Source organism: Emys orbicularis, chromosome 3 (genome assembly GCF_028017835.1).
Source record: "Emys orbicularis isolate rEmyOrb1 chromosome 3, rEmyOrb1.hap1, whole genome shotgun sequence".
Taxonomy (NCBI): Eukaryota; Metazoa; Chordata; order Testudines; family Emydidae; genus Emys; species Emys orbicularis.
The window spans coordinates 135727123-135752340 of record NC_088685.1 but is presented as its reverse complement, the minus strand read 5'-3'; the positions used below and the strand labels follow the sequence as shown (position 1 = coordinate 135752340).

The 25218-nt window shown below is 39.1% G+C and overlaps 1 protein-coding gene across 2 annotated transcripts in view; it reads left to right on the top strand.

Annotated features, from left to right (window-relative positions):
• Window positions 1-25218, top strand: part of PCNX2 (pecanex 2) — a 240349-nt gene that overhangs the window by 99408 nt on the left and 115723 nt on the right. For both annotated transcript variants that reach the window (XM_065401279.1, XM_065401278.1), the window contains exons 16-19: window positions 11907-12016; window positions 14531-14627; window positions 19614-19706; window positions 20263-20413. In XM_065401279.1, coding sequence (XP_065257351.1) covers window positions 11907-12016; window positions 14531-14627; window positions 19614-19706; window positions 20263-20413 — 451 coding nt within the window. The remainder of the gene's footprint in view (window positions 1-11906; window positions 12017-14530; window positions 14628-19613; window positions 19707-20262; window positions 20414-25218) is intronic.

Sequence of the window (25218 nt, the reverse complement as noted above, 5' to 3'; positions counted from 1 at the left end):
CACTCTAGGTAAATGTGTGCCATGGTCTCCCTCACGCCGCAGAAGGGGCAGGTATCCGGGACAGGGATAAACCACGCCAAGTACACGCCCGTGCTCACTGCTTCGTGAATACAGGAGGCTGGTCCTTTTGAGTACCGGGATGTGGGCGAGCGCTAGCTCACCCACTACTGAAAGCCCCTCCTCCAGCCTAGGAAGGGGCTACTAAACCCGGAACTCAACAGAATTCGGGGGACAACAAAGGCAACAACAGGAACAGATGTGTGGGTCAAAGGGACAAAACTAAGGAGCCAGAAGGGGACACCGAGCAGAGAACCCCGGACAGCGCCCACTGCTCCTCGAAGACATCGAGAGAGCTGGCGGATGCTTCCCAGATGAACTCTGCCCGGATACGTGAACGGATGAAAGAACAGAAAACGGCCCCACAGTCGCAGGCCCTCCCCCCCCCCGCCAACCTCCTCTCCCTGGTGTTACGAATGGCCACCTTGGCCATGGCTAGGAGGAGGTTGACGAGGTGGTCCCGCGACTTCGTGAGGCCTCGAATTGGGTGTGCGTAAAGAAATAAGTGCGGGGAAAAGTGCAGCCAGAACCTCATAAGAGGTTCTGGAGGAGCCGGAAAAGGGTCTGCAGCCTGGCGCACTGAAGGTACGCGTGCGCCAGGGTCTCCCTCACGCCGCAGAAGGGACAGGCTTCAGGGACGGGTAAACCGCGCCAAGTACACGCCCGTGCTCACTGCTCCGTGAATACAGGAGTCTGGTAGAAGGCAAGTATACTGGCCACTAGATGAATAGTTTTCTGTTCCCTGAGTGACTAGAGCAGGGGTTGCCCTAGAGCAATCAGGAACCTGCTAGAACCAATCAAGACAGGCAAGCTAATTAAGACACCTGTAGCCAATTAAGAACTTACTAGAATCAATTATGACGGGCAGGCTAATCAGGACACCTGGTTTAAAAAGGACCTCCCATCAGTTAGGAGGGCAAGCAAGGAGCGGGGAGTGAGAAGGCGTGCTGCTGGAGGACTGAGGAGTACAAGCGTGATCAGGCTTCAGGAGGAAGATCCTGCTGTGAGGATAAAGAAGGTGCTGGGGGAAGGCCATGGGGAAGTAGCCCAGGGAATTGTAGCAGTCATGCAGCAGATACAGGAGACGTAGACAGCTGTTATCCACAGGGCCCTGGGCTGGAACCTGGTGTAGAGGGCGGGCCCGGGTTCCCCCCATCCTCCCTAACTCTTGATCGGACACATGAGGAGTTGACCTGGTCTGTGAGAAACACCAGAAGGGAAGGTCTAATTTGGAAAGGGATCTGGCCTGTCCCTGACCCACTAGGTGGGACAACAGAGACTGTGGAGATTGTTCTCCGTTTTCCCCCATGCTGGCCAGTGATGAGGTTAGCTGAGTGAATGGCAGGTTTGAGCCTCTAGCAGAAGCAGCCAAACTGAGGGCTGCCGTGAACCTCTGAGGTGAGCAAAGCGCAGGACCCACCAAGGCAGAGGAGGAACTTTGTCACAACAATAACAAAAAAAATTGTTCAGAGTAATTGGCCACAACTAAAGTCATAATAGCAAAAATCTCCAAAAAGGAATAACAGGAATTCAAGGCCGTAATCCTGCAAGATGTTCCACACTAGCTGACCCCAGTGTGCATCCCTATTGAATAGTGGGTATTATATTATAATTGATATGCCTTGGATCAATCAGCAGAAAAGTTCATGAGGGGAGAAAGTTTTTGAGTCATAATGTTTTTTGACACAGTTTGTGTACAGAAGCCACCAAGTGTAGTGGTGGTTCTAAGTGACCTTGAAACATGCAGAGTTTATTAGCTAGGCAAAATTTTAATTTGGTTATAACCTTCAGCTGCTGCACAATATCTTTCCATAAATCTTATAACACATGACACTTCCACATCATATGAACAAAATGACACCAGCTGCCTATCTCAGTCTTACATTTCAGACTACTGTATATTAATTTGATTGATTTTTACAGGGTGAGAACATAAATGTCACAGTCCATAGATTGCTAATACTTGTTTTTGTTGCCTGGTTACAAGGACATTTTCTTTTATTCCTCCTCACCATCACTTAGCTATATCATCCTGCAAGGCATCATTCCAATTCTTTCTGGCTTTTATTAATTAATTTTTTTAGCTATAGCTCCTATAAAATTAAATAGCCTGGGTAGGGTTTCATTGGCTCTTTTGGTCATTCCTTCCATTAGTGTATCTAACAGCATCAATTATAGAGCTTTCTCTTTTGAAGCGGTTGGTAACGTGTTTAGTTTTGAAAGTATGCATGTTCCCTTCAGCCTCTCTTTATTTCTGCTCTACATGTTAGTTCTGTAAGCGTCAACAGAAATTGAGAGTCCTACTAGCCATCCTAGAACCCAGTCTATGAAGAGGTTTTCTCTCTGTTTCCTGGAGGAGGTGTTTTTATTCTGAGATATTGTATTCATCAGTTTGGAGATGCAGAGCCAAATTCACCAATGTGGAATCTGATTGATTTGAATGGGACTGCATGATGTGTTGACGTTTTCTGCCCTCTTGAGCTGTTCTCTGGCTTGTCCCCAAATATTTAAGGATGCTCTTTTTAACCCTTAGGTATATCTTCCTGTTTCCCCACAATTATTCAGAGTGCTGGGTTTAGCAGTGTGACTTTTTGTCTTTACCATTCTAATTGGTTACCTTGCTGCAACCAGTCCGTCAGCATTCTGTTTTGAGGAATAATAATACACCATGAAATATTTTGGAATCACCAGATTCCTCTCTTCTATGTTGTTCCCACTGTGGTGGACAGACCTCAAAATTGATGCGCAAATTATTATAACTTGTTTTTTAAAATATTAGGTCCATTACAAACTTACTTGCGCTTTTACTGAATATTAAGATATAGCTACAATTATGTTATAGCCAGGGTGCTAGAAAATATAACACTATCTGTGTATGTTTTAGTTAGTTATGTTATAAAATGTTCAGGTTGGCTAAAAGAAATTGCATAAGGTTTCTGCTTTCTGTCCCCAAGGACAAGCAAATGTCCAGAAGTTAACCCCTCCTTAGCAATAAAACCATGTTTATTACCCCAAAGAGTGTTTATACAAATTCAGAAAAGCTGCATTTTAAATTTGCTTTAATTTTCTCCATGAATTTCTTTTATACTGTGTTTTGAGAAATGGACGTAAGCTTGGTTGTCGTGATTGGTGTTGTGTATAAAATATTTGATAGGCATTTTAATTGTAAAGACTGCAACTAGTACACATAAAATGGATGTCAAAGAGAAGAGTTACTGAAGAGCCTTATCAAACCATAAAACCTAGGGGTAAAGTGGACCTATACGAAGGTCCTCCAACCTTTCTTTTCAAAGAAAAACTTCTGCTTGTCTCTTTAAAAGCCTCTAGGAAAAAACATATATAGTTGGAAATATTTTAAATTTTTGTTTGGTTCTTAAATATTGAAATGGGAAATAATTTTGATTGGAATATTTTCAAGTGTGTTAGTTAAGTGCAAAGTTCCTAATATAATTTCCTAATTTCATTGCTAATGGTAAAATGCTTGGAATTTAATAACCTTGCTGAGCTAGTTAATGTAAGAAGCCATGTAAGTATAGAGTATTTATATTAATGGGGAATTAATTAATTACTGGCACTGTGCAAGCAACCACCTCACCTACACAGACCTGAAGAATCATTTCTCCAAAAATTGTTATAAAAGAATCAACAACTTTTTAAATAACTATTTAAGCTACTGGCTTTCTAAGAGTTATTTAATTTAGGATGATTGTTTTGAGAACTAAAAACTTTCATATGAAGAATAGGAGTGTTTGGACTTTTTGAAAACAGAATTTCATTTCTTGTTGAACTCTAATAAAATTGAAGAAAGATTTCAAAAATGGACTGAATGAAAAGAAAAGGTTAACCTCTAACTTCAAAAGATTATCTGGGATTTTCCCGCTACATGAAGAACAAAGGTAATTAGAAATATTGCATATTCATTAAATAGACTGCGTGTTCAGGAGCTGAAAGTGTCACCTAAGCCAACCCTGACGGTATGGAGCCAATGAAGAAATGATAGTAACCAATTTGAATCTAAACAAGCTTGGAAGAGGTAATTTTTCTATAATTTCATGGAAATAGGAAGGAGAAGAGTATAAAAAAACTCTGAAGTGAGCACCTCTGCAACCATGCTTAAACAGCAAGCACTCCACAACTCATCCTGTCCATCTCTAAAAACAAGCTACTACAAAGAGCTTAGAAGAACAGAAAAGACTCAAGAAGAAACCAACCAGAGAAACCTCCCCAAGATTTCAACATGATTGGTGAGAGAAAATTAACCAAAACACTTTCAAGGGATTAGATTTTAAATCTCTTGTAATTTTGTTAGGATATGGAAATGCTGTGATAACTTAAAATATTAACAGTTTCTCCTGTTAATCACTAAATGGTTAGATCAAGATGAGACAGGGACTAAACATTGGTAAACAGAGAAATAATGGGATTAAATTGGATTTAAGATTCTTAATATTCGTAATTGGCCTGTTTTAAAACAGCTCCTTAAATGGCTTCTTCTAAGTAACTGATTTAAATATTTTCTTCAATTTCATAGGATTTAGTTAAGATTGCTTACTTTGCCCAACTGTAAATTGTTTGGTTATTTATAATAACTAACAGGATCCACCTGCCATTAGACAAATTCTGTTGCCCATACATAAACAGTTTTAAATTATCTAATAAGGGCTTGTCTACACAGTGGAGGAATGTACTTTACAGGGGTGTGATTTCTAAAGAGAACTAATATGTTGCGCATTAATTGGTGTATGTAGACCCTGCTGGTACACACTAAAGGTTCCCTAGTGCACTTCAATGTAATGCTGTTTCAAATAGCACTGTTAAAACACACCAGCAGGGTTCACACGGACCAGTGAATGCACAACACATTAGTGTGCTTTAGAAATGACACCCTTATAGAGGGTATTATCCTTCTGTATAGATAAGCCCCAAAATACTTAAGACAGCATTTCTCAGTAGTTTTAGGAAACAAGATACTTTAGTCTTAATTTACCAAAGAAAGAACGCCCCCAGAGGCATTTCATGCTTAAGGGTGTAATCTCTGGTAAAAGCTCTCCACAGATAGACATACAGAAGAGATTGTAATGGATGTAACCATTTTATCATTAGGTTTAATGCTTAAAGTTTACTTTTCCTTTCTTTGATAATAAAATAGCCATGATTAATAATTCTGATTATTTTGCTTGGTCTCAATATTGATGGTTCTCTAATGTCTCTAAAAACCACACACACACACACACACACACACACACCTGTGCAACTAAAATAGTGGGAGCCACATCCTTGAGTTGGGAGTAAACTCAGTAAATTATTAAGACCTGGCCTACTACTTCTTGTTTTGCTAAACTAAATATTTTTAGTAATTTTTAAAATAAATGATTTGGCATCCATTTAAAATTAACCCTATTTGCACCACATAGCCACTGACTTTGATTTGTGGCTTATAAAGATCCAGATTAATTTTTGTACAGTTTCTTTTAATTGTTTAAGGAACATATGGGTTATCTTAGTCATCATGGAAAAAACAGATACTGGATCTAGGGGAAAATATTAATCTGAAGTAAATTTACTCATTTTATAAGTGGCATGGGTGGCCTGTTCCATCTCTAGATAATTGCAAATTGTCTTCATCAGAAGTATATAATCAGTATGTAAGTAGCTGTGCTGTATGCCTGGAATCAAATATTACAAAATAATTTATCTATGGTTTTTGGTGGGCAGTTTCTAAATTTCAGTGCCTATTCTAAGCCCCATTCATAACATCTCAGAATTAGTATAGTTTGATTTGTAGTCTGATTCAGGCCCAAACTCAGCAGTCATAATAATGAGTGGAGCAGTGCTTCTTGATACATGCTTTTTAAGAACACTAACTTCATCCATGCACTAATAATTTGGTATATATTTGTGCTAATTAAAGCTCTACCGTGGCAAAAAATAGAATGCAAAGCTCCCTTTCAGACAGCTAGAACTGCCCCCAAAATGTTTTCAAACAAGACCGAATGGACCCTCGTGTATACATAGAATTCCCAGATGAGTAAGGGACCAAATATAGAATTATAGGCTTATTGCAGTTTTATTTCAACAACATAAAATACTTCAAGCAGATTTCTGGAGACAGGTTCATCAATTCATATATTTCCCAATTTAGAGACCCTTGGGGTCCAGGCAAGAGCTATTAAGGATGTAAATTTTGGAGAGGGCCGTCAAATACTATGCTTTGCAATGAGTAGTAAGTAGTTTGTAACCATATCCATGTCCAAAAACCCATCTTTGTTGTATTTCAGTGTTTTTCACTGGTGATGAAAATATTATCTTCTGGATTTAACAAAAATAATAGTAAAATGTGTTTGCAGAAACCTGTTTGTAGAAGCAGAGAAGGTCCAAGATTAGTTTTATGTGTGAGAGAATGAAAGGATATTACTATACAGTGCCACATAGTAAAGCTGAATGGAAAAATCTGTTGGCAATTCCTTTCTAACCCCCTATTTTTAGAGTTTTATAACTAATAAATTGAAAACTAGCTGAGACTTAGGTCAAACCAAGCACATGGAAACTTCCTTTTTAACACTGGCTGTTTTCAAGGTTTATAAATATAAAAAGCGTTACCATTTTTGGATACTTTTGGGGATCCTAATAATGTTCTTGAGATTTATGACAACTACAAAGATGTCAGCAAGGGCTCAGTGCAAATTCAATACAATTTATTATTTATTTATTGATTTGTGTTACAGTATCATCTAGGTGCTCATGTCATGGACCCAAGACCCCATTATGCTAGGCACTGTACAAACAAAGAACAAAAAAAGACAGTCCTTGCCCCAAGGAGCTTACAGCTGAAATATAAGAGAAGAGACACCAGATGTATACAGCCAGATGGGACTATGAGGAAACAGTGAGACCATGTTAGTCAGCATAATAGGCAGTGGTTTCAGCCCACAAGTGGCTTAACAGTTGCCAAGTTTTTTTGTAGGCACCATGGAACAGGAGATAAAAGGAAGGTTTTGAAGGAGAACAATGAGGTAGCTTTGCAGAAATTTATGGGGAGCTCCTCCCTTCACTCTAATAACTTTTCTGCCATCAACAGATCATCTAAATAAATCAGCATTATGATTCTTACTTCTGGATTGACATAAATGAACTAATGAGCATAATAAATGCTCCTAGGGCAACTGACAGTCCTCAGTCATTAACGTTCATTGAAAATAGAATACACTTGGTAACAAAATACTATGGTTAAATTTGTGGAGACGTTTCAGTTCAGTTCCACTTGCTCATAACTTTCAGAAAAATTATTTTTGGCTAAAGTTTGTCTTGTATGAACTCAGCCAAGAGGTAAATATTTTACAAGAATGAGGTGAGGGGTTTTTCCCACTTATTGTTACCATGTCTTTAAAAATAAAGGAATAAAAAACAGCTGAATTTCAAAACCTGCCTTGTAAATTGTGCTCAAAGAAGAGTACTGTGTGTCTAGGATGGGGCAGGGACAAAAATGTCTGAATGATGATAAAATTATAAGTAGTTGCAAAATCATTTCTCAACATGCGTTGCTAAAATATATAGGGTTAGGGTTAAAACTCAGAACCTATACGTCACCTCTTACACAACTGATGCTTGTCTCAGCATCCAGCTACACTGCAGCCAGTGACCATGCAACTCTTGCAGCCTTTATACTTTCACTCCTGATATGGTAGCAGCAGCCTGCACTAGCTATCTGCGATGAGGGGGATTTTCCGAATCAAAACAATCATGATTACTACATGTTACCACAATGATTCTACCATGTGCAGGACCTTCTCTGGTATTGAGTGGGGAGCAGGATTTACTACAAAGTACCTTTGAAACGTAAAGGTGTATCAGGCTTGAGAAGTCTTTTCTTTTAAAAAAGGGGACACATGACATGAGAAAGTGGGTTTTCTGTTTGTTTGGATACTTCTACTATGCCTAACTTTTTAAAAAAAATATTTTATTTCTAGGGCTACAAACTTTTAAATTGCAGAGAAGCTCTTCTCCTTTTAATTGGTTATTTTGGGAGTAGGTGAACCTCTGGTGAAACAGAACTTTTTTTTTTCTTTCAGCCTAAGTGTTTATTTAATTCATCACTTTCATCCTTAACCCTGCACCTGCATTTCACTTGCTTTAAAAACCACTATTTGTGTGTGTGGATCAAAGTCAAAATTGTATATGGAATGAAAGAGCAAGACATCACCTAAACAGAATGAAGGCAACTAGGAATACAAACTCCCTCTCTGGAATGACAGATAACATCACCATCCAAGAGTGAAACCCTGTCATTCCTTTTCCCCCGGGGAGAAGAATCATTGTCCAATTATTGACTATGTTGTTCTTTCAGCTTTTTAAATTTAGAGCTCTACCAGACATCATTAGTCAGGAAGGAAAATGACAAAATGGTTATGGTTCATTTACACTGATGCTAGAGAAATAGAACCATTTTGTGTCCACATTTTTTATAAAACATACCGCATTGGCAAAGAATGTGCTTTCCCTGATTGCTGTGTAGTTTAATTCTGAAGAGCAGTAAAGAGGTAACTAGCTGCAGAAGGTGGGGGGCAGGCTAAGAACAGAGAGGTGCATGACGTAATGGACTATTAAAGTAATGTAAAGAATATATATGATCATCTAGGGTTTATTTAATACTAGGAAGGGGAAGGAGTTATGTCTCATACAGCATAAAGTAGTTTTGAAATCGCAAGGCTCTTCAATGTATTTCAGTTTTGGAAAAGAAGTTACACACCCAAGGGTCAATTGTGGCTTTGGCATAAGACCCATGTATGGGGAAGTGTGTAGCTGCACTGTGTCGGACGCAGATTATGACTCAGTCATATTGTGAAGTATGTATTTGATGGAGCCATTTTTAAGATATTGGGCATCAATTAATTATCATCAAAGTTTCCATGAATATTCTGAGTTGAGAATAAACATGGAAAATTTTAGCCCAAAGAGCATTTTTTTAGAAAGTTAGGAACAATTGAAAGTGGATGCTGGAGCTGAGCCTTAACAATGGCAACCACTGTTTTACCCCCTCTAATAATAAATAATAATGAGTGGTTGATCCTTGCAAGCGTGTTGTTCATGCCTGCATTTTTTGTTTGCATGTTGCTGTTTACATTAACATTGCCTATAGAACTTGGCATATCTCTCTGTTCATCTGGAGGAACCAGCTAGGCGCCATGCTCCTCTTGACCTGCTGCTCACAAACAGGGAAGAATTGGTAGGGGAAATAGAAGTGGGTGGCAACCTGGGCAGCAGTGACCATGAGATGGTTGAGTTCAGGATCCTGACACAAGGAAGAAAGGAGAGCAGCAGAATACAGACCCTGGAATTCAGAAGAGCAGACTTTGACTCCCTCAGGGAACTGATGGGCAGAATCCCCTGGGAGAATAACATGAAGGGGAAAGGAGTCCAGGAGAGCTGGCTGTATTTTAAAGAATCCTTATTGAGGTTGCAGGAACAAACCATCCCGATGTGCAGAAAGAATAGCAAATATGGCAGGTGACCAGCTTGGCTTAACAGAGAAATCTTCGGGGAATTTAAACACAAAAAGGAAGCTTACAAGAAGTGGAAACTTGGACAAATGACTAGGGAGGAGTATAAAAATATTGCTCGAGCATGCAGGGGGGTAATCAGGAAGGCCGAAGCACACTTGGAGTTGCAGCTAGCAAGGGATGTGAAGGGTAACAAGAAGGGTTTCTACAGGTATGTTAGCAACAAGAAGAGGGTCAGGGAAAGTGTGGGACCCTTCCTGAATAGGGGAGGCAACCTAGTGACAGATGATGTGGAAAAAGCTGAAGTACTCAATGCTTATTTGCCTTGGTCTTCACAGATAATGTCAGCTCCCAGACTGCTGCATTGGGCAGCACAGTATTGGGAGGAGGTGAGCAGCTCTCAGTGGTGAAAGAACAGGTTAAGGACTATTTAGAAAAGCTGGACATGCACAAGTCAATGGGTCTGGATCTAATGCATCCGAGGGTGCTGAGGGAGTTGGCTGATGTGATTGCAGAGCCATTGGCCGTTAACTTTGAACACTCGTGGCAATCGGGGGAGGTCCCAGATGATTGGAAAAATGCAAATATAGTGCCCCTCTTTAAAAAAAGGAACAAGGAGAATCCGGGGAATTACAGCCTCACCTCAGTTCCTGGAAAAATCATGGAGCGGGTCCTCAAGGAATCCATTTTGAAGCACTTGGAGGAGAGGAAGGTGATCAGGAACAGTCAACATGGATTCTCCAAGGGCAAGTCATGCCTGACCAACCTGATTGCCTTCTATGCTGAGATAACTGGCTCTCTGAATATGGGGAAAGCAGTGGATGTGATATATCTTGACTTTAGGAAAGCTTTTGATATGGTCCCCCATAGTATTCTTGCCAGCAAGTTAAAGGAGTATGGATTGGATGAATGGACTATAAGGTGGATAGAAAGCTGGCTAGATCGTCAGGCTCAACGAGTAGTGATCAATGGCTCGATGTCTAGTTGGCAGCCGGTATCAAGCGGAGTGCCCCAGGGGGTTGGTCCTGGGGCCGGTTTTGTTCAACATCTTCATTAATAACACTAAGCTGTGGGGAGTGGCAGATACGCTCGAGGGTAGGGATAGGGTCCAGAGTGACCTAGACAAATTGGAGGATTGGGCTGAAAGAAATCTGATGAGGTTCAACAAGGATAAGTGCAGAGTCCTGCACTTAGGAAGGAAGAATCCCATGCACTGCTACAGGCTGGGGATTGACTGGCTAAGCGGCAGTCATAGAGAAAAGGGCCTGGGGATTACAGTGGACGAGAAGCTAGATATGAGTCAGCAGTGTGCCCTTGTTGCCAAGAAGGCTAACAGCATATTGGGCTGCATTAGTAGGAGCATTGCCAGCAGATTGAGGGAAGTGATTATTCCCCTCTATTTGGCACTGGTGAGGCCACATCTGGAGTATTGCGTCCAGTTTTGCGCCCCTCCCCCCTCCCCCCCCCCCCCCCGAAAGGATGTGGACAAATTGGAGAGAGACCAACGGAGGGCAATGAAAATGATTAGGGGGCTGGGGCACATGACTTACGAGGAGAAGTCTGCAGAAGAGAAGAGTGAGGGGGGATTTGATAGCAGCCTTCAACTACCTGAAGGGGGGTTCCTAAGAGGATGGGGCTAGGCTGTTTTCAGTGGTGGCAAAGGACAGAACAAGGAGTAATGGTCTCAAGTTGTAGTGGGGGAGATCTAGGTTGGATATTAGGAAAAACTATTTCACTAGGAGGGTGGTGAAGCACTGGAATGGGTTACCTAGGGAGGTGGTGGAATCTCCATCCTTAGAGGTTTTTAAGGCCCAGCTTGACAAAGCCCTGGTTGGGATGATTTAGTTGGGGTTGGTCCTGCTTTGAGCAGGGGGTTGGACTAGATTATCTCCTGAGGTCTCTTCCAACCCTAATTTTCTATGATTTTATGCAGGCTATTGAGAGAGCTTGCCAAAGGTCGAGTAAACTACCTTTGATTTTAAGGCTTAGCAAATAAAATGCAATTTATTTTACTCACATCTCTAATTTGTTCTTTTAATGAGGATTATAAATTTTGCCTCTGGTGTTTATTTAGAGGGGAAGAAATCTGCTTTTCATGTGTTTTCTAGTTTCTTTTCTAATTGCTGATTATGGAGATATTTTTGTATATAGTTTGTGTAATTCTAAAGTATGTCTGTAACATCTCAGCCATTCTCACAATAATAGATTGTGATATGATAGAACTATAACTCCTTGATATATGATGTATTGAGTACTGTAGATCTAGCACTGTATGTAGGATTTAGCTTCCTTTAAAAAGTAAGTTTTGCATTCCTAACATAAAAGTATTCTGCTTTTTGTCCTTCCCATTAGGAACCATGGGATGCTCGACACATTCCAGCACTGTTCTCTGCTTTCTGTGGCCTTTTAGTTGCACTTTCTTATCATCTTAGCAGGCAAAGCAGTGATCCATCTGTACTTATGTAAGTTGTCATTAAACTTTTTTTTATTGGTTATATTGTATGGCATGTAAACTATAACTTGCACAGGGTGATATTTAAGTCTGGAGATGGTGATTTCTGAATTCGGTGACTTAAGGCATCTTCTAACAAAGTTGGTTGTGTAAACTTGGGTCTCACTGGAAAGAAACATACTGAAAAAGTATGATAAAGGAGGGCTTTTATGGTTATTATACCAGTGTTTTAGAAAACACTCTTTTTTTGAGAGGGACTGGATATCTCAAGGAATAGCAATAAGATGCACATTTACCTCTAGATAAATGGTACAAAATAAGGTACTGATCCTGAAAACGTTTATGTATGTGCTTAAGTGTACTACCATGAGTAGTCCCATTGAAATCAATGAGATGATGTACAATAGTAAAGTGAAGCATTTGCTGGATCAGGGCCAAAGACTGCTGTCAGTGGCTGAAAGATAGTGTCATTAGTTTGGTAGCTTGTATGAAATATATTTTGGTCTTGGTCCATTCCAGTAGCCAGCTGTCTCCATTGCGAAACTATCATCAGCTTTGTCACTAAATGGTGCCGCTGTCAGTTGTCTCAGCAGAAAGAACAATGAATGAATAAACAGAAACCAAACGATTCAATTTCTCATCACTAGGTACCCAAAGTACTTTGATGAAATGGGAAGTGTTCACACCTGCTGCCCACGGTGTACCAGTTCGGTAAATGAATAAAGGGCTTCAACCACCTGGGCAATAAATCTAGTACCTTTCATCAGTACTAAGTTCTTTGGGTCAGATTTTGCTGTCTGGGAGTTATATGATTAACCCTTATGGAACTAGTTAATCCCCAATGGATGCCACCTGGGGACAGGCTAATTATCAGGGTTTGGGGAGATGCATTAGGAAGCACTTAAGAAGCAAGAGGAAGAGTTTCTGACCCTTGGGGAGCACGACCTGATCACAACTCTTTTCTAGTGTCAGTTCCATCACCTTTGCCTCTCCACTGATGTTAACTGCTCTTCAAGGTAGTAAGCATTTAAAGCTGAGTCCAGGGACAGTGAAGAACCAGTGTAGAACAAGCAACATGGTGATCTGAAGGTTGGGCTGACAGAAGCAGAGATGCAACTAGAAACATGGGACCCCATGCCATCTTGGTGTGGGCCTTTTTTGGGCATTCACAGAGAGAGCCAGGTAATTCTGAGGGAGACAATGGGGAGTTATTATATGCAGGGGAGGAAACAGGAATGGGAAGGAAGGTGAAAAGGAGCTGTGGCATTAACTGAAATTCTTAAATTCTTCAGTGTGGTTTATGTAAATCCTGTCATCCTCATGATCCCTGCTGTATTCTGTCTGAGGTGGAAGTGCAGTAAGAAGTGCTTCCACTTACTCTCCTGGAGCCTAATCCAAAACCCATTTAATCTTTCCATTTATTTCAATGGGCTCTGGATCAGGTCCACTACGAGTGACATATAACTCATTCTACAGGATGCTATAGAATACAGAAATGGTTGTGGGGTGAAGTACTATCAGTTCTTGTGTAAAATACACACAGAAAAATACCAAATAAGCACTCAAGAATGAGTTCTTTAGATTTTAAATGTGTATTTTCTTCAGGATATAATTCCCAGTCCATTAATGTCTTTAATTAAACAAAAACTCGTATCTTTTGTTTTAAATAAGGTGTTTTGAATCCTTGAATTCATTGCTTGGCCACCTTTTAAATCTAGTTTCTAATCCCCTAACGACCTTAATCAAATTCTCAGCAGTTCAAATGGTTGTTAAATGTCTTGTTTGAGATTAAAATATGAGTTTCTGATTCTACAACAACATCAAGTATTCATTGAATAATCATGATTAAAATGTATAATCCCCAAAAAGAGGTTTAAGATATTTTTTAATGACTCTGAATTTAACTAAATGGAGTTTAGGGGATTGGAAACAGTATTTAAGGAATGGCCTACAGCATAAATTTTAAGATGAAGGAGAAGGTGTTGTGTAAAACTAAAATGAGGATGAACATGTAATTTATACTGAGGTGAGCATTTTGCCCTTTGTAATTAGGATGACCAGATAGCAAGTGTGAAAAATTGGGACGGGGTGGGGAGTAATTGGAACCTGTATAAGAAAAAGCCCCAAGTATCGGGACTGTTCCTATAAAATCGGGTCATCTGGTCACCCTATTTGTAATGTCAGTGTTTGACATCAGAAGTGGCACAAAAGAACCCCCTTGCCAGCATTCTCAGTAGTGGTCAAAGATTAGAAAGGGCATGGAACTGAACTACCCTCTCACATGGTCCCTTTCCAATTAATGCTACTGTGCTGATTCTAGACTACACTTCCTTATCGGTGAGGAAGCTGACACTGCCCTGGCCAGCTTTTCAGCTTTTCTATAGCAATCCCCTGCTATGCAGCAGTAGAATAGTTACTGCGTATGTAAGGGTAAAGTTGGGCTCTAAAATGTCTAAGGGCATATAACCCCATTAGCTGAAAAGCGGTTATTCCGAAGTATTCTAACAAATGTTTTTTGTAATAGGTCCCTTATTCAATGTAAATTTTTCCCTCACTTTCTACGTCAAAATTTGAGAGATTCATCAACAGATGCACTCCCAGAGAAGATGAGAGAGTCAGTGGTAAGGCTTTTTAAAATTATTTATTTTATGTACTGGAAACCTGCAATCCACCCATGTGGAATCCCTTAACCATGCTCAAGTGTCGACGCTACTGCCTCAAGTGTGGATGCGCTCTGCCGACAGAGGAAGACAGTGTGAATATGCAGCAACCATTTTCTTTTAGCCCTTTTTGATCGTTGACAAAACTTTCGGCGAAAAAACTCTGCCACTGTAGACATGGCCTTAGGAAAGTATTGGTGACTGGTCCCCAGGGGAAGGTGGATACCTCAGGAGTTCAGGCTGGTCAAAGATGGGGTTCCCAGAAGGGTTAAGATGTGGCTAATTCCTTCCAAAAGTTCTGAATTGCCCTGCTTCTAGAAACCTTTCCTTCTCCTCAGCACAGCATCCATAATGGCCACCTCAAAGTACTGGGGAGCTAGATAATCCCTAAAGTGTAAGTATCTGTGGGAGTAAGTAGTGATTAAGGAGTGCATGGAAAATACGCTACTTTATTGTTTGGTGTAGAAGCCACATCTTCTGTTAAACTTAATTATTTTACTTGGTTAAAGTGCATAGTAGAGGTCTGGCTATTAATGGAGGGAGGCTTCTAAGCAAAGATATAAAGTGTTTATTATAAAGCTTGGCTACATACTCTGGTGTTTTTGGTATGTAGCTTATGGGCACAATCCACTGTCAATTGATTTCTATGAACTGGTTGACTGTATTGTAGGTATAGTGGGAGGCATAATTTTCTTCTGATTTTATAACCCACATATCCCTTCCACTTATTGCTCATTGCCTAAGGCAAGTGTACAGTCCGACCTCATCTATTCTACAAGTTGAACCATGTCAGGAGACTGACCCAGTTAACAATATGGCCGTCCCTTGAACTGGTTACAATAATTTCATTTCAGAATGCAGATGAGGATCTGGTTAAAAACACAGTTAAGGTCCTGACTATATTGCAGACTGGAACCATGTAACTAGGAAAAGTGGATAACTGTGTTCCACTGTAGTGCTCTGGCATGGCTATACTGGTAATATAGACAGGGCCTTTGTGTCTTGGTCCCTTTTTCGTGGTTGAATTTGTTTCTTGGTGCTCTTTTCTGCCAGGGAATTGGTTTCACATGGTGCTTGTCAGCTGCACATTTCTGCTACACACGTTTGACATCTCACGTAGTTTTCCAGAAACACGGGCTGTTTTTACTGGCTGCTACAAGGGCCTCCTAATGCTGTACCTTCCTTTCTTCCTGTGTTTGGGTTTCCTCCAGTTTATATATTAATGTAAGCAGATGTGCACAAGTCTAAATTGGTTTATGTAGTGCTAACTCTTCCATGCTGGGACCCAGATAGTACTCCCTGAAGAGGAGACTGCGATTGTAGTTTAATACATGCTCTGTCTAAACCCTTTAGTGGCTGGCACCTATGTCTTAATAAATAGTTGAGCCAAGTTAAGTAAGTTCGCCACAATTTTTCTCACAGTGCAATGCCAGTATAGCAAATTGGACAGTGTAGACAGCTAAAAAGATATGTGCATCAAATTTGAGGGAAACATTCAAACAACAATCCATTCTGATCTTATTCCATTATAGTTAAGGGAGTGTGCTATCGTAACCAGCTCTGGTTTTGATTAATTTTCAAAAGCAAACTAAAAATAGCTTTCAGATCCTCTGTAAGAAGAACTTTGATCAATCTGGGAATTGGGTACACTGTTACATGAGGACCAGAAGGACAAATTTTAATAGCATATCCTTCCCCCTTTTGTTTCCCTCAGCATGCCCCTGTGTAATGGCCCCAACAAGCTTTTTCTTCCACTGTCAACTGTATAAGATGGCAAAGTGCAACAAAGTGTCCAGTGTCCACTGGCCTATTCACCTATGTGTAAAGCATGCATAATATTCAGGCTAAATTAGCACCTTTTTAATCAATAAATTTAAGATATAAATATCTGGTTCACCTCCCAAGATGAAAGCAAATAGGTTTAAATATTAAAATAAATCTGTTGTGTTGTATAATGACTTCATATTCATGTTAGTAGTAATCAATATAGCATTTGTAATGTTTAGCTATATGACCTTTACTATTTTTTCTCTGCTCGAATGGCTATGTAAGAATTGTCAGCTTTGGAAACTGGAATTACAAAGCAGCTGTCATGGATAATTGACCATTCAACTTTGAGAATGGAGCTTCCTAGCATTATAATTAATTTCTATAGGCATCCCCACGGTTGATTACTACATTAACCAGTAGCCTGAGGGTGTTAATGTGTTACATTCAAACTCAACTTCCTTCCTGGCCTTTAGTACAAACAGTCAGATAGCTAGTAAAAGGATTTATACAAAGCTCCCAATGTATAATTTAAAACAAGAAGAAAAAAATTACAGCATGTTTTCCTGTTTATTCTCACAAGCAGGAGGTATCCAGAATAGCCTTTTAAAAATAAAGAAATATTTCTTTGATAGAATGGTGGATGGGTGATGTTGAGTCTTTGTCTGCATGATCTGTTTTTACCCAAAACTTAAAAACAATCCCAATGGTAGTGATTTTTTCACTATTGAATTTTTACTAGGGTCAGAGGTCAAGCCTTTCACACATAACATGTATCAAACATTACATTAAAAACATGTCAGGTTGCAAAGTCAAGGACTAGAAAGTTAGGAAATCATGGCCCGTCCAACCTTAATTCAGCCTGCTTTGGCATCCATTCTGTACACCCCCCTGTGCATGGGGTCTTGTGGAAAATGTGCAGTGTTTTATTTACTCTCACCAACTCTCATCATCTTGTTGCAAATATCATGATATGTGATGTTTTTCTTAAAACCCCAGCTCTGGGAGGCATATGATTACATGAGAATATCAGCTTTCATTTTAAAAATAGTAAGTTTCTATCCTTCAGTCTAGCTTTGAAAACATGACCCGAGTACATTTATTAATTTTTAGCCAACCTCATGATTTCTTTGGGGCCTGACTCACAGTTTTTGAATGCTTGAAGTTGTCATTACTGAGAATGGTATGTGATCATGTAATTAAAGATTATATTATATTATATTATATTATATTATATTATATTATATTATATTATATTATATTATATTATATTATAATGCATATACCCAGCAGGGCTAAATTAAGGTTGTACAGGCAACCATAAATCTAGCATTTCCTAGCTTTCAAGTGCTTAACTTTGCAACCTAAATAACATTATTTTAATGTAGTTTTTAGTATGTAATTTCCTAGGATTTTTAATAAGGAAAAAATGGTAAAAATAAATTCCATTATGTGCATCATCATTAGGGTTTCAACCCTGAACTTTCAGTACTGATGCACAGCTGCTACCACTTGAGCTACAGGCTAACTACATTAGCTGGTGGAAGGAGAAGGCTGTTATCCTGTGGGTGGGAATGGGCCACTGGGGCAGGACCAGGTAGGAGATCAGGAGTTAGTTGATGGTGAGGGGCTGGCCTGGCCTGGTTCTCTTTCACTCTATCCCCTTGAGTTGGGATGCTTCTGTCTGATGTGGTGTCTTCAGAGGTGGGTATGGCCACTGGAGCCATGTGCTGAGTCCAGGCAGGCAGGGTGTTTGTTGGAAGGCTGCACCAGCTCTGCTCACACTCCTCCTGGCTTCCTTACATTGCCAGAACATGTATATGGTGGTTTTGGTGCTGCTGCTTTGGCAGTGGTTTGGATCTAGTTCTTTAGAATGTTCACGGTCCATTAATACTTTGGCAGTCTGCCAAAAATTTCCTGAGGAACACAAGCCAGGGAAGGAAAAGGACAATTAACACTTTATATTTCAGCTAAACCTGAGTGGAGTTTTATGGGATACAGAAAAGGCACTCCTCAAGCCTAAGGGCTTTAGTCCAGCTGAATTTCAAAGGCCTGCTATAAACAGTGTAAGTGTTAGTGTTCTCAGAAACAGGTCGCAATCATCTTTTGATAACCGAAATTGTTAAGCATCCGAAATATAGTGGTCACTGATAGCTCCCCCTATACTTTAAAATTTGTTGGTCAAGTGTTGTCTCCTACATCTGTTTCATTTTTATCTCCCTGTTGTTGGGTCTGTTATCCTATCATTATTTTATGTTTTCTTCCTCCTCCCCACAGAAACACTTGTTGGCTAGGCTGGCTATTGGGGCTGGGTACACAGTCACAGTAACATCTTGAATCAGATGAGGTTTTCTTTTAAGTGAAATTTTGTTGTATCCCAGGTTTCTAGGAGTCTTTAAATTAAACCACTACAAGTCAGTATTTAGATAAATATCTAGCAGCAGGCATTCAGTTTATGCCAGTCAGCACCTGCATTTGCTTCCAGTGTTAAGTACTGCTAACCCTCTGTAATATGTCTAGTCATAAGTCTAAGCCAAGTTATTGATTTGCTAACCAAAGACATTTCTGTAAGCTCTAAAATACAATGGTTCAAAAATTCACATAGCTCAAAAACTACCTTGTTAATTTGTTTATTCACGATGATATTTTAATCACAAGAAAAATGGGTTAGGAAGAACATATTTTCCTATATCTCCAAAACACAATTACTCCAGCCCAGTTATAGCTCTTTACTTGAAGGTAGATTCTTATCTTTCATTATCATTACATAATACTAGAGATAGGCCCACTTCTGAAAACAGAAATACAGAAAACCCCACAAATACCATTGCATAAACGGAGACACAAATTTAATGTAAAACCATTTTAGTTTTAGTTTAGTTTTAATTGTAACATGGGATACTTAAACAATGTTTACAAAATATGTTTTTAAATGAATTTTGATAAAATTTTAATATGATTGACAGGGTCTTTTTAACAAACGTAGCATGTGGGGAAATAATTTTGCAAAGCATATTGCAGAAAATACCTTTACATTAAAATATATTTATATATTGTAAAACAATGACTAATGTCATCACAATGCAAACTATTAGTAATTCATAATGGAGTAATGTAATTTATCCAGTTAAAATAGTATTCACTTGATAATTTTGTATTTTAAAAAAATTATATTCACAGAAGGAAATCTTGAAATCTGATCTCATTGTCTGCACAGTGGCTGCTGTTCTATCATTTGCAGTCAGCGCCAGCACTGTGTTTCTGTCATTAAGGGTATGTATTATAATCCCCTCCTTTTAAATATTTTCCCCCTAAGATATCATCTCTATTATGCAAAACTACACGGCTAAGAATAGAGAGGAGCTGTGAAGAGAAGAGTTAAGGAAAAATTATTTAATGGCAAAGATAATTTCAAGGCTTTTGATATACACTGCAAATCAGTTATAGATATTTATATTCGGCACAATTTAATGCATTTAGTAATTGTTTTCCCTAAACCTTTGCTTTATACTAGTCTTTTTTTATGACATAGAAGCTGTTGGAAGAGGGATTCTTACATAAACCCGACCAATTTAGCTTTTTTATTTTCAGTTACAATACTAGTTAAACGTGTGTGTAAAGTACATTTTGAAAAAGAACTAAGGTTGTTGCTTTCATTTCCTGAGCCCCACATCTGCTTCCCACCTGTAGTCTTTGATGCTTTTTATATAAGAATCAATATTTCTTGCAAATGTATAAGGAAGATTAAATTGTTGTACATTAAAAATATTGTGTGTCTATAAAATATTATTTGTAAATGTGATTCCATTATTTTCCTCCTTTGGCTCAGCCATTTCTCAGCATCGTGCTGTTTGCTTTAGCATGGACTGTGGGATTCGTAACACATTACATACTTCCTCAGCTCCGCAAGCATCATCCTTGGCTGTGGATTTCACACCCCATACTTAAAAACAAAGAATATCATCAGCGGGAAGTGAGAGGTTTGTAATAAATATTGTCAGAATGTTGGTTGATGTTGCCTTTAGTTTGTCTTGTTTTTAAAGAAAAAATATTCTTGCTTATGTCCATTGCGATGTTTAAAGACGACCATTTTTTCCCAAGATGAGTTTTCTTTTTTCATGTTTTACTTAGAAATATTAGGAGTATCAAGTTTTGATTTCTATTTCTTTTGGATGGCACTCTCTCAGGGACTGGAAGAATGGAAGTGAATATAGTGACATCATAATAGGTAGAAAGGCCAACTGCAACTTTTCCACTTTTCATTGTAGAGGTGGGTGGGTTTGAATCTTTCATGCAGAGCTTTCTGCTAAAACTATCCAATTTTAGCAAAAAAATTCAAGCCCAAAGAATTTTAAACTGTCTGTGTAAACATCCCTTCCTGTCTTAAGTGAGGTCTAGCAAAACTGCCGCTGCAACCCCTACCTATTGGGATTTCATTATCCCATAGTTCTCCAGTCCCCAGACAGTCTTCCAGCAGGAGGGAAGTGTTATTTCTAATGTAGAAAAGCAAGCCCTGAATCCATGGAAGTGAGTAGGTAAACTCCACTTGACTTCAGGTGCAGCAGGACAGGAGTTAAACTGAAGAGTGGAACATTTTGATTCACATTTAAAATGTGTCTAAACATTTCAGCTCCCTACCCCATTACCACACTTAGACTTGGAATTTAGTTCTGCATGAAACAACTTCTTCCCTTTGTATCTTTGTTGCTCCTTCTCTCCCCTTTTATTTAATTATTTGAAGTGCTGGTGCCTACTTACACTTCACATCCTCTGTCCCTGCCGCCAACCACCAAAGTGTCCAGGAAATCCACTGGGGCCCTGAACAGATTTCCCCCTACAAAATAAGATTATTCCTTATTATGGGCCCCTTTCCCTTAAACATCAGCTTTCACGTATGTGATGGGTTGGGTCACAGAGACCCCCTTGGAATTGCTACCTGATGTACTGAGACTACCTCTGAGCCTGTTTTCCCTGGCAGCTTGGGACTTCAGTACCCTGTCTTGTTGAGCCAGACACGCTAGCCTGCTACAAACACAGACCCAGGTCTGAACCACGTCCCCCAAAAGCTGCAGGCTTAACTGAAAACAGCTTAAGAAGTGCTCCTGTCTCTAGCACCCAGACACCCAGTTCCCAATGGGATCCAAACCCCAAATTAATCCGTTTTACTCTGATTATACAGATTATACAGGGTAAACTCATAATTGTTCGCCCTCTATAACACTGATAGAGAGAGATGCACAGTTGTTTGCTCCCCCAGGAATTAATTACTTACTCTGGGTCAATTTAATAAGCAAAAAGTGATTTTATTAAGTATAAAAAGTAGGATTTAAGTGGTTCCAAGTAATAACAGACAGAACAAAGTAAATTACCAAGCAAAATAAAACAAAAACATGCAAGTCTAAGCCAAATACAGTAGGAAACTAAATGCAGGTAAATCTCACCCTCAGAGATGTTCCAATAAGCTTCTTTCATAGACTAGACTCCTTCCTACTCTGGGTTCAGCAATCCCTCACACACCCCCATAGTTACTGTCCTTTGTTCCAGGTTCTTTCAGGCATCTCTTTGGGGTGGAGAGGCTATCTTTTCAGCCAGCTGAAGAAAAAATGGAGGGGTTTCCAGGGCCTTTTATATTCTCTCTCTTGTGGGCAGAAACCCCTTTGTTCTCCTGTGTATGATCACAGCAACAAGATGGAGTCTGTAGCCACCTGGGCAAGTCACATGTCTATGGATGATTCAGCTTTTTGCAGGCCAATATCATTGTTTACATGTTAGTTTGAACGTTCTGAGGAAAGCTCAGATGTGGATTGGCGTCTCCCAAAGTCCATTGTCAGTTAAGTGTTTCTTGATTGGGCACTTACTGAGAATAGTTCTTTCTCAAGAAGCTGACCAAATGCTTCACTGAGGCTACTTAGAATCAAACAAGTACATAGCCAATATTCATAACTTCAAATACAAATATGATACAAACATACAGACAGCATAATCATAACCAGCAAACTACAACCTTTCCATAGACACCCCACTTGGCCTCCTCTGTACAAGACCTGGTGCAGCCATAGGACCCTGGTTGCAACAAAGATCTATACGGCCACAGTTTATGTCAATAACATCACAACACACCTCTGACCAGAACTTCAAAGTGCTGGAATATAATGGTGAGAAGAATCTCAGACTTTTTCTTTAGATTATTGGTAACTGGGCTGCTAGCCCATCTAATATTTATTCATGACTCTGGCTTAAATCTGAGTTACTCCTTCCCTTGTGAAAAATGTAGATAGAATTGCACATGAATGTTCAAACGTTTCACCTTTGTAGGCCTGGATTCAAATCTGAATTTATTTACTGGGCAAAATAGATTTCCGTGCAATCCCAAGTGGATATTTATCCCTGTTTATTAAACGTCCTAACCTCTTTTTTTACACTTGGTGTAAAATGCAAGTTGTTTTACCCTTGGTCTAATTTTTAGATTGTGGAAAAGGGGAATGTTATGTATGGAAATGGAGGACATATCAAATATAATAATAATAATACGTAGCTCTTCTATAGTGCTTTTCATCAGTAGATCTCAAACCACTTTTCAAAGGAGGCCAGTATTATCCCAGTTTTACACAGATGATAGAAGGGAAGATGAAAGCTCAAAGACCTCCTTCACCTTGCATCACATTGAGCTACTGTGTATGAGTCAAGTGACCGATGGCCTAATCCAGGGTTATGTAAACTGAGGGACAGCCTAATATTTGTACTGAAGTTTATAGCCATTTTACATGGTATAGAGAAAATAAAAATAACCCTTCTCTTTTTTAATACCCATGCCCTTTAGGGAATGTTCAAATTATTAATGATAAAAACTTTATATATAAACTTCTTAATGACAGACATAGTTTCCACTGTATTTCTGAAGGGCATAATATTCTGCTAGCAGAAGTAATAAGGCTAAAATAATGTCTTTCCCTGGCATCTGTGGCAATGGGGATTTACTGAAAATATAGCAATGAAACAATGCAGGGGAAGAGTTCTTTTTAAAATGGCATTTCTCATTTTTAAAAAATGTAACAAAATCAAGTTAAAAGCGAGAACACAGAATGTTGTATCCGTGATGTTTAGCCATTGTGTTCACTCTGTTAATATAAGCCTGAGTGGTTATCCATATAGACCCCTGTAAGAGAGAATATAGCACAGAGAAGTCCCTTTACCAATAACATTTACCTCACCTACTAGCTGGGCTTTCTATTTATAATCACCAATTGATCTGTACACCTGCATTAGCTATATGAGAACACTGAGAACACTGTACTGTAGCGTTTAACCCTCTGTTACAGTACAATTACATTACAACCTCTGTTACATATTGTGTGCAGTTTGATATGCTGTACTCTGTGTTTAAGACATCTGTGTTTAAAAGTGAATTGTATTTGCTAAATAGATTTTCCTGTTTAAGAAATTGAGGCAGAATTATATTTACTTTGACTTTTGAATGTTTAAAATTTGAGCGGCATGGTTACTGAAGTCTGTAACTTTCGTTTCCTGCATAATATCTCAAGAGAATCACTAAAGCTGAATGAAACAATGTAACTGCATTGATAATTTGGTCTTATTAATAACTACTGGCTTCAGCAGGTGCTGCCTTGGTATGTAGGAATATCTGTAAATATTTTAGAATCTCCAAGGCTAATTTCTAGTTCTCCTGCAGTTTTTTTATTTCAGCAAACTACTCAAATTCTTTTTTCAGCTGTCATCTTCTCTTTGCTCCCAGCTGGAAACTTGCTTGTCAGATCTTGATGGATCATTCTCAACCTATGTTCTTGAGGTGCTTGAAAACAATAATGTCAGAGCACAGTCTGCTGCAGGACTTCAGTATCCTGTTCTTCAAACTAGACAACAAAAGGGTTCTGCTCATCCCCTGCAAAATCATGCATTTGCCATACATTAAGGATTTAAACCTCTCTGAAAAATCATGTCTTCAAAACAAAACCTGGGTACCAAAAAGTACCCAAGAGATTTGATTGAAGGTTGCCTTTTAACTGTTACCACAAAATGCCAAGGAAAGTGTACTGGAAATGTAAATCTTATTAATAATTTGTATTCCAGCTGAAAGTCATTGTTTTAAAATGCTTCCTTTGCTTGATAATGAGCAACTCTTGTGAATATCCTGGCTTTGTTGTCTTTTGCATGAGTTTAATCATAGAAGAACGTTATAGGATTTCTTCCCTTATCCCCATTAGGTCTGTCTTCATTCATTGGAAAAACATAATTTTCGTAAAGGTAATGGCTCAGCTTTTAAAAAGGCTGAGAGTAGAGATATACCAGGCAAATCCACTTCACACTTTGACTGATCTGCATTGATGGTTCAGCTCATACTTTGGGATCACTTGTATCACTCAGGCAAACAGCTCCCTGGTACAATCAGGAGTCAAGGCATTTTCAGATTCTTCTATATTCTCTATTTCCTATGTTGTTCATCTAGTCTGTATTGCTTTAATTATTGCAGAAGTGCACCCAGAATGTATTGAATTTAGAATGTATGAAAAATGGTTGTGAAAACAGGTCCCTCACAGCATTGCCATGGTCATTTCTACCTGCTACTTTGGAGGCAAAAAAGCTTGATTTTGAAATGTGAATCATATTTTTAATTAAAGCTTTGAAAAAGCCTGGCATCAGAGCCATAGACAGTAATAAGAGGAAATACTTTAAGCTATAAAGAGTGAAGGATATTGAGTCTCAGAAATTCATGTACAGCTTTTTGAAAGCCTGTTACCTCAACCAAAGATATCATAGGTCCATGAAT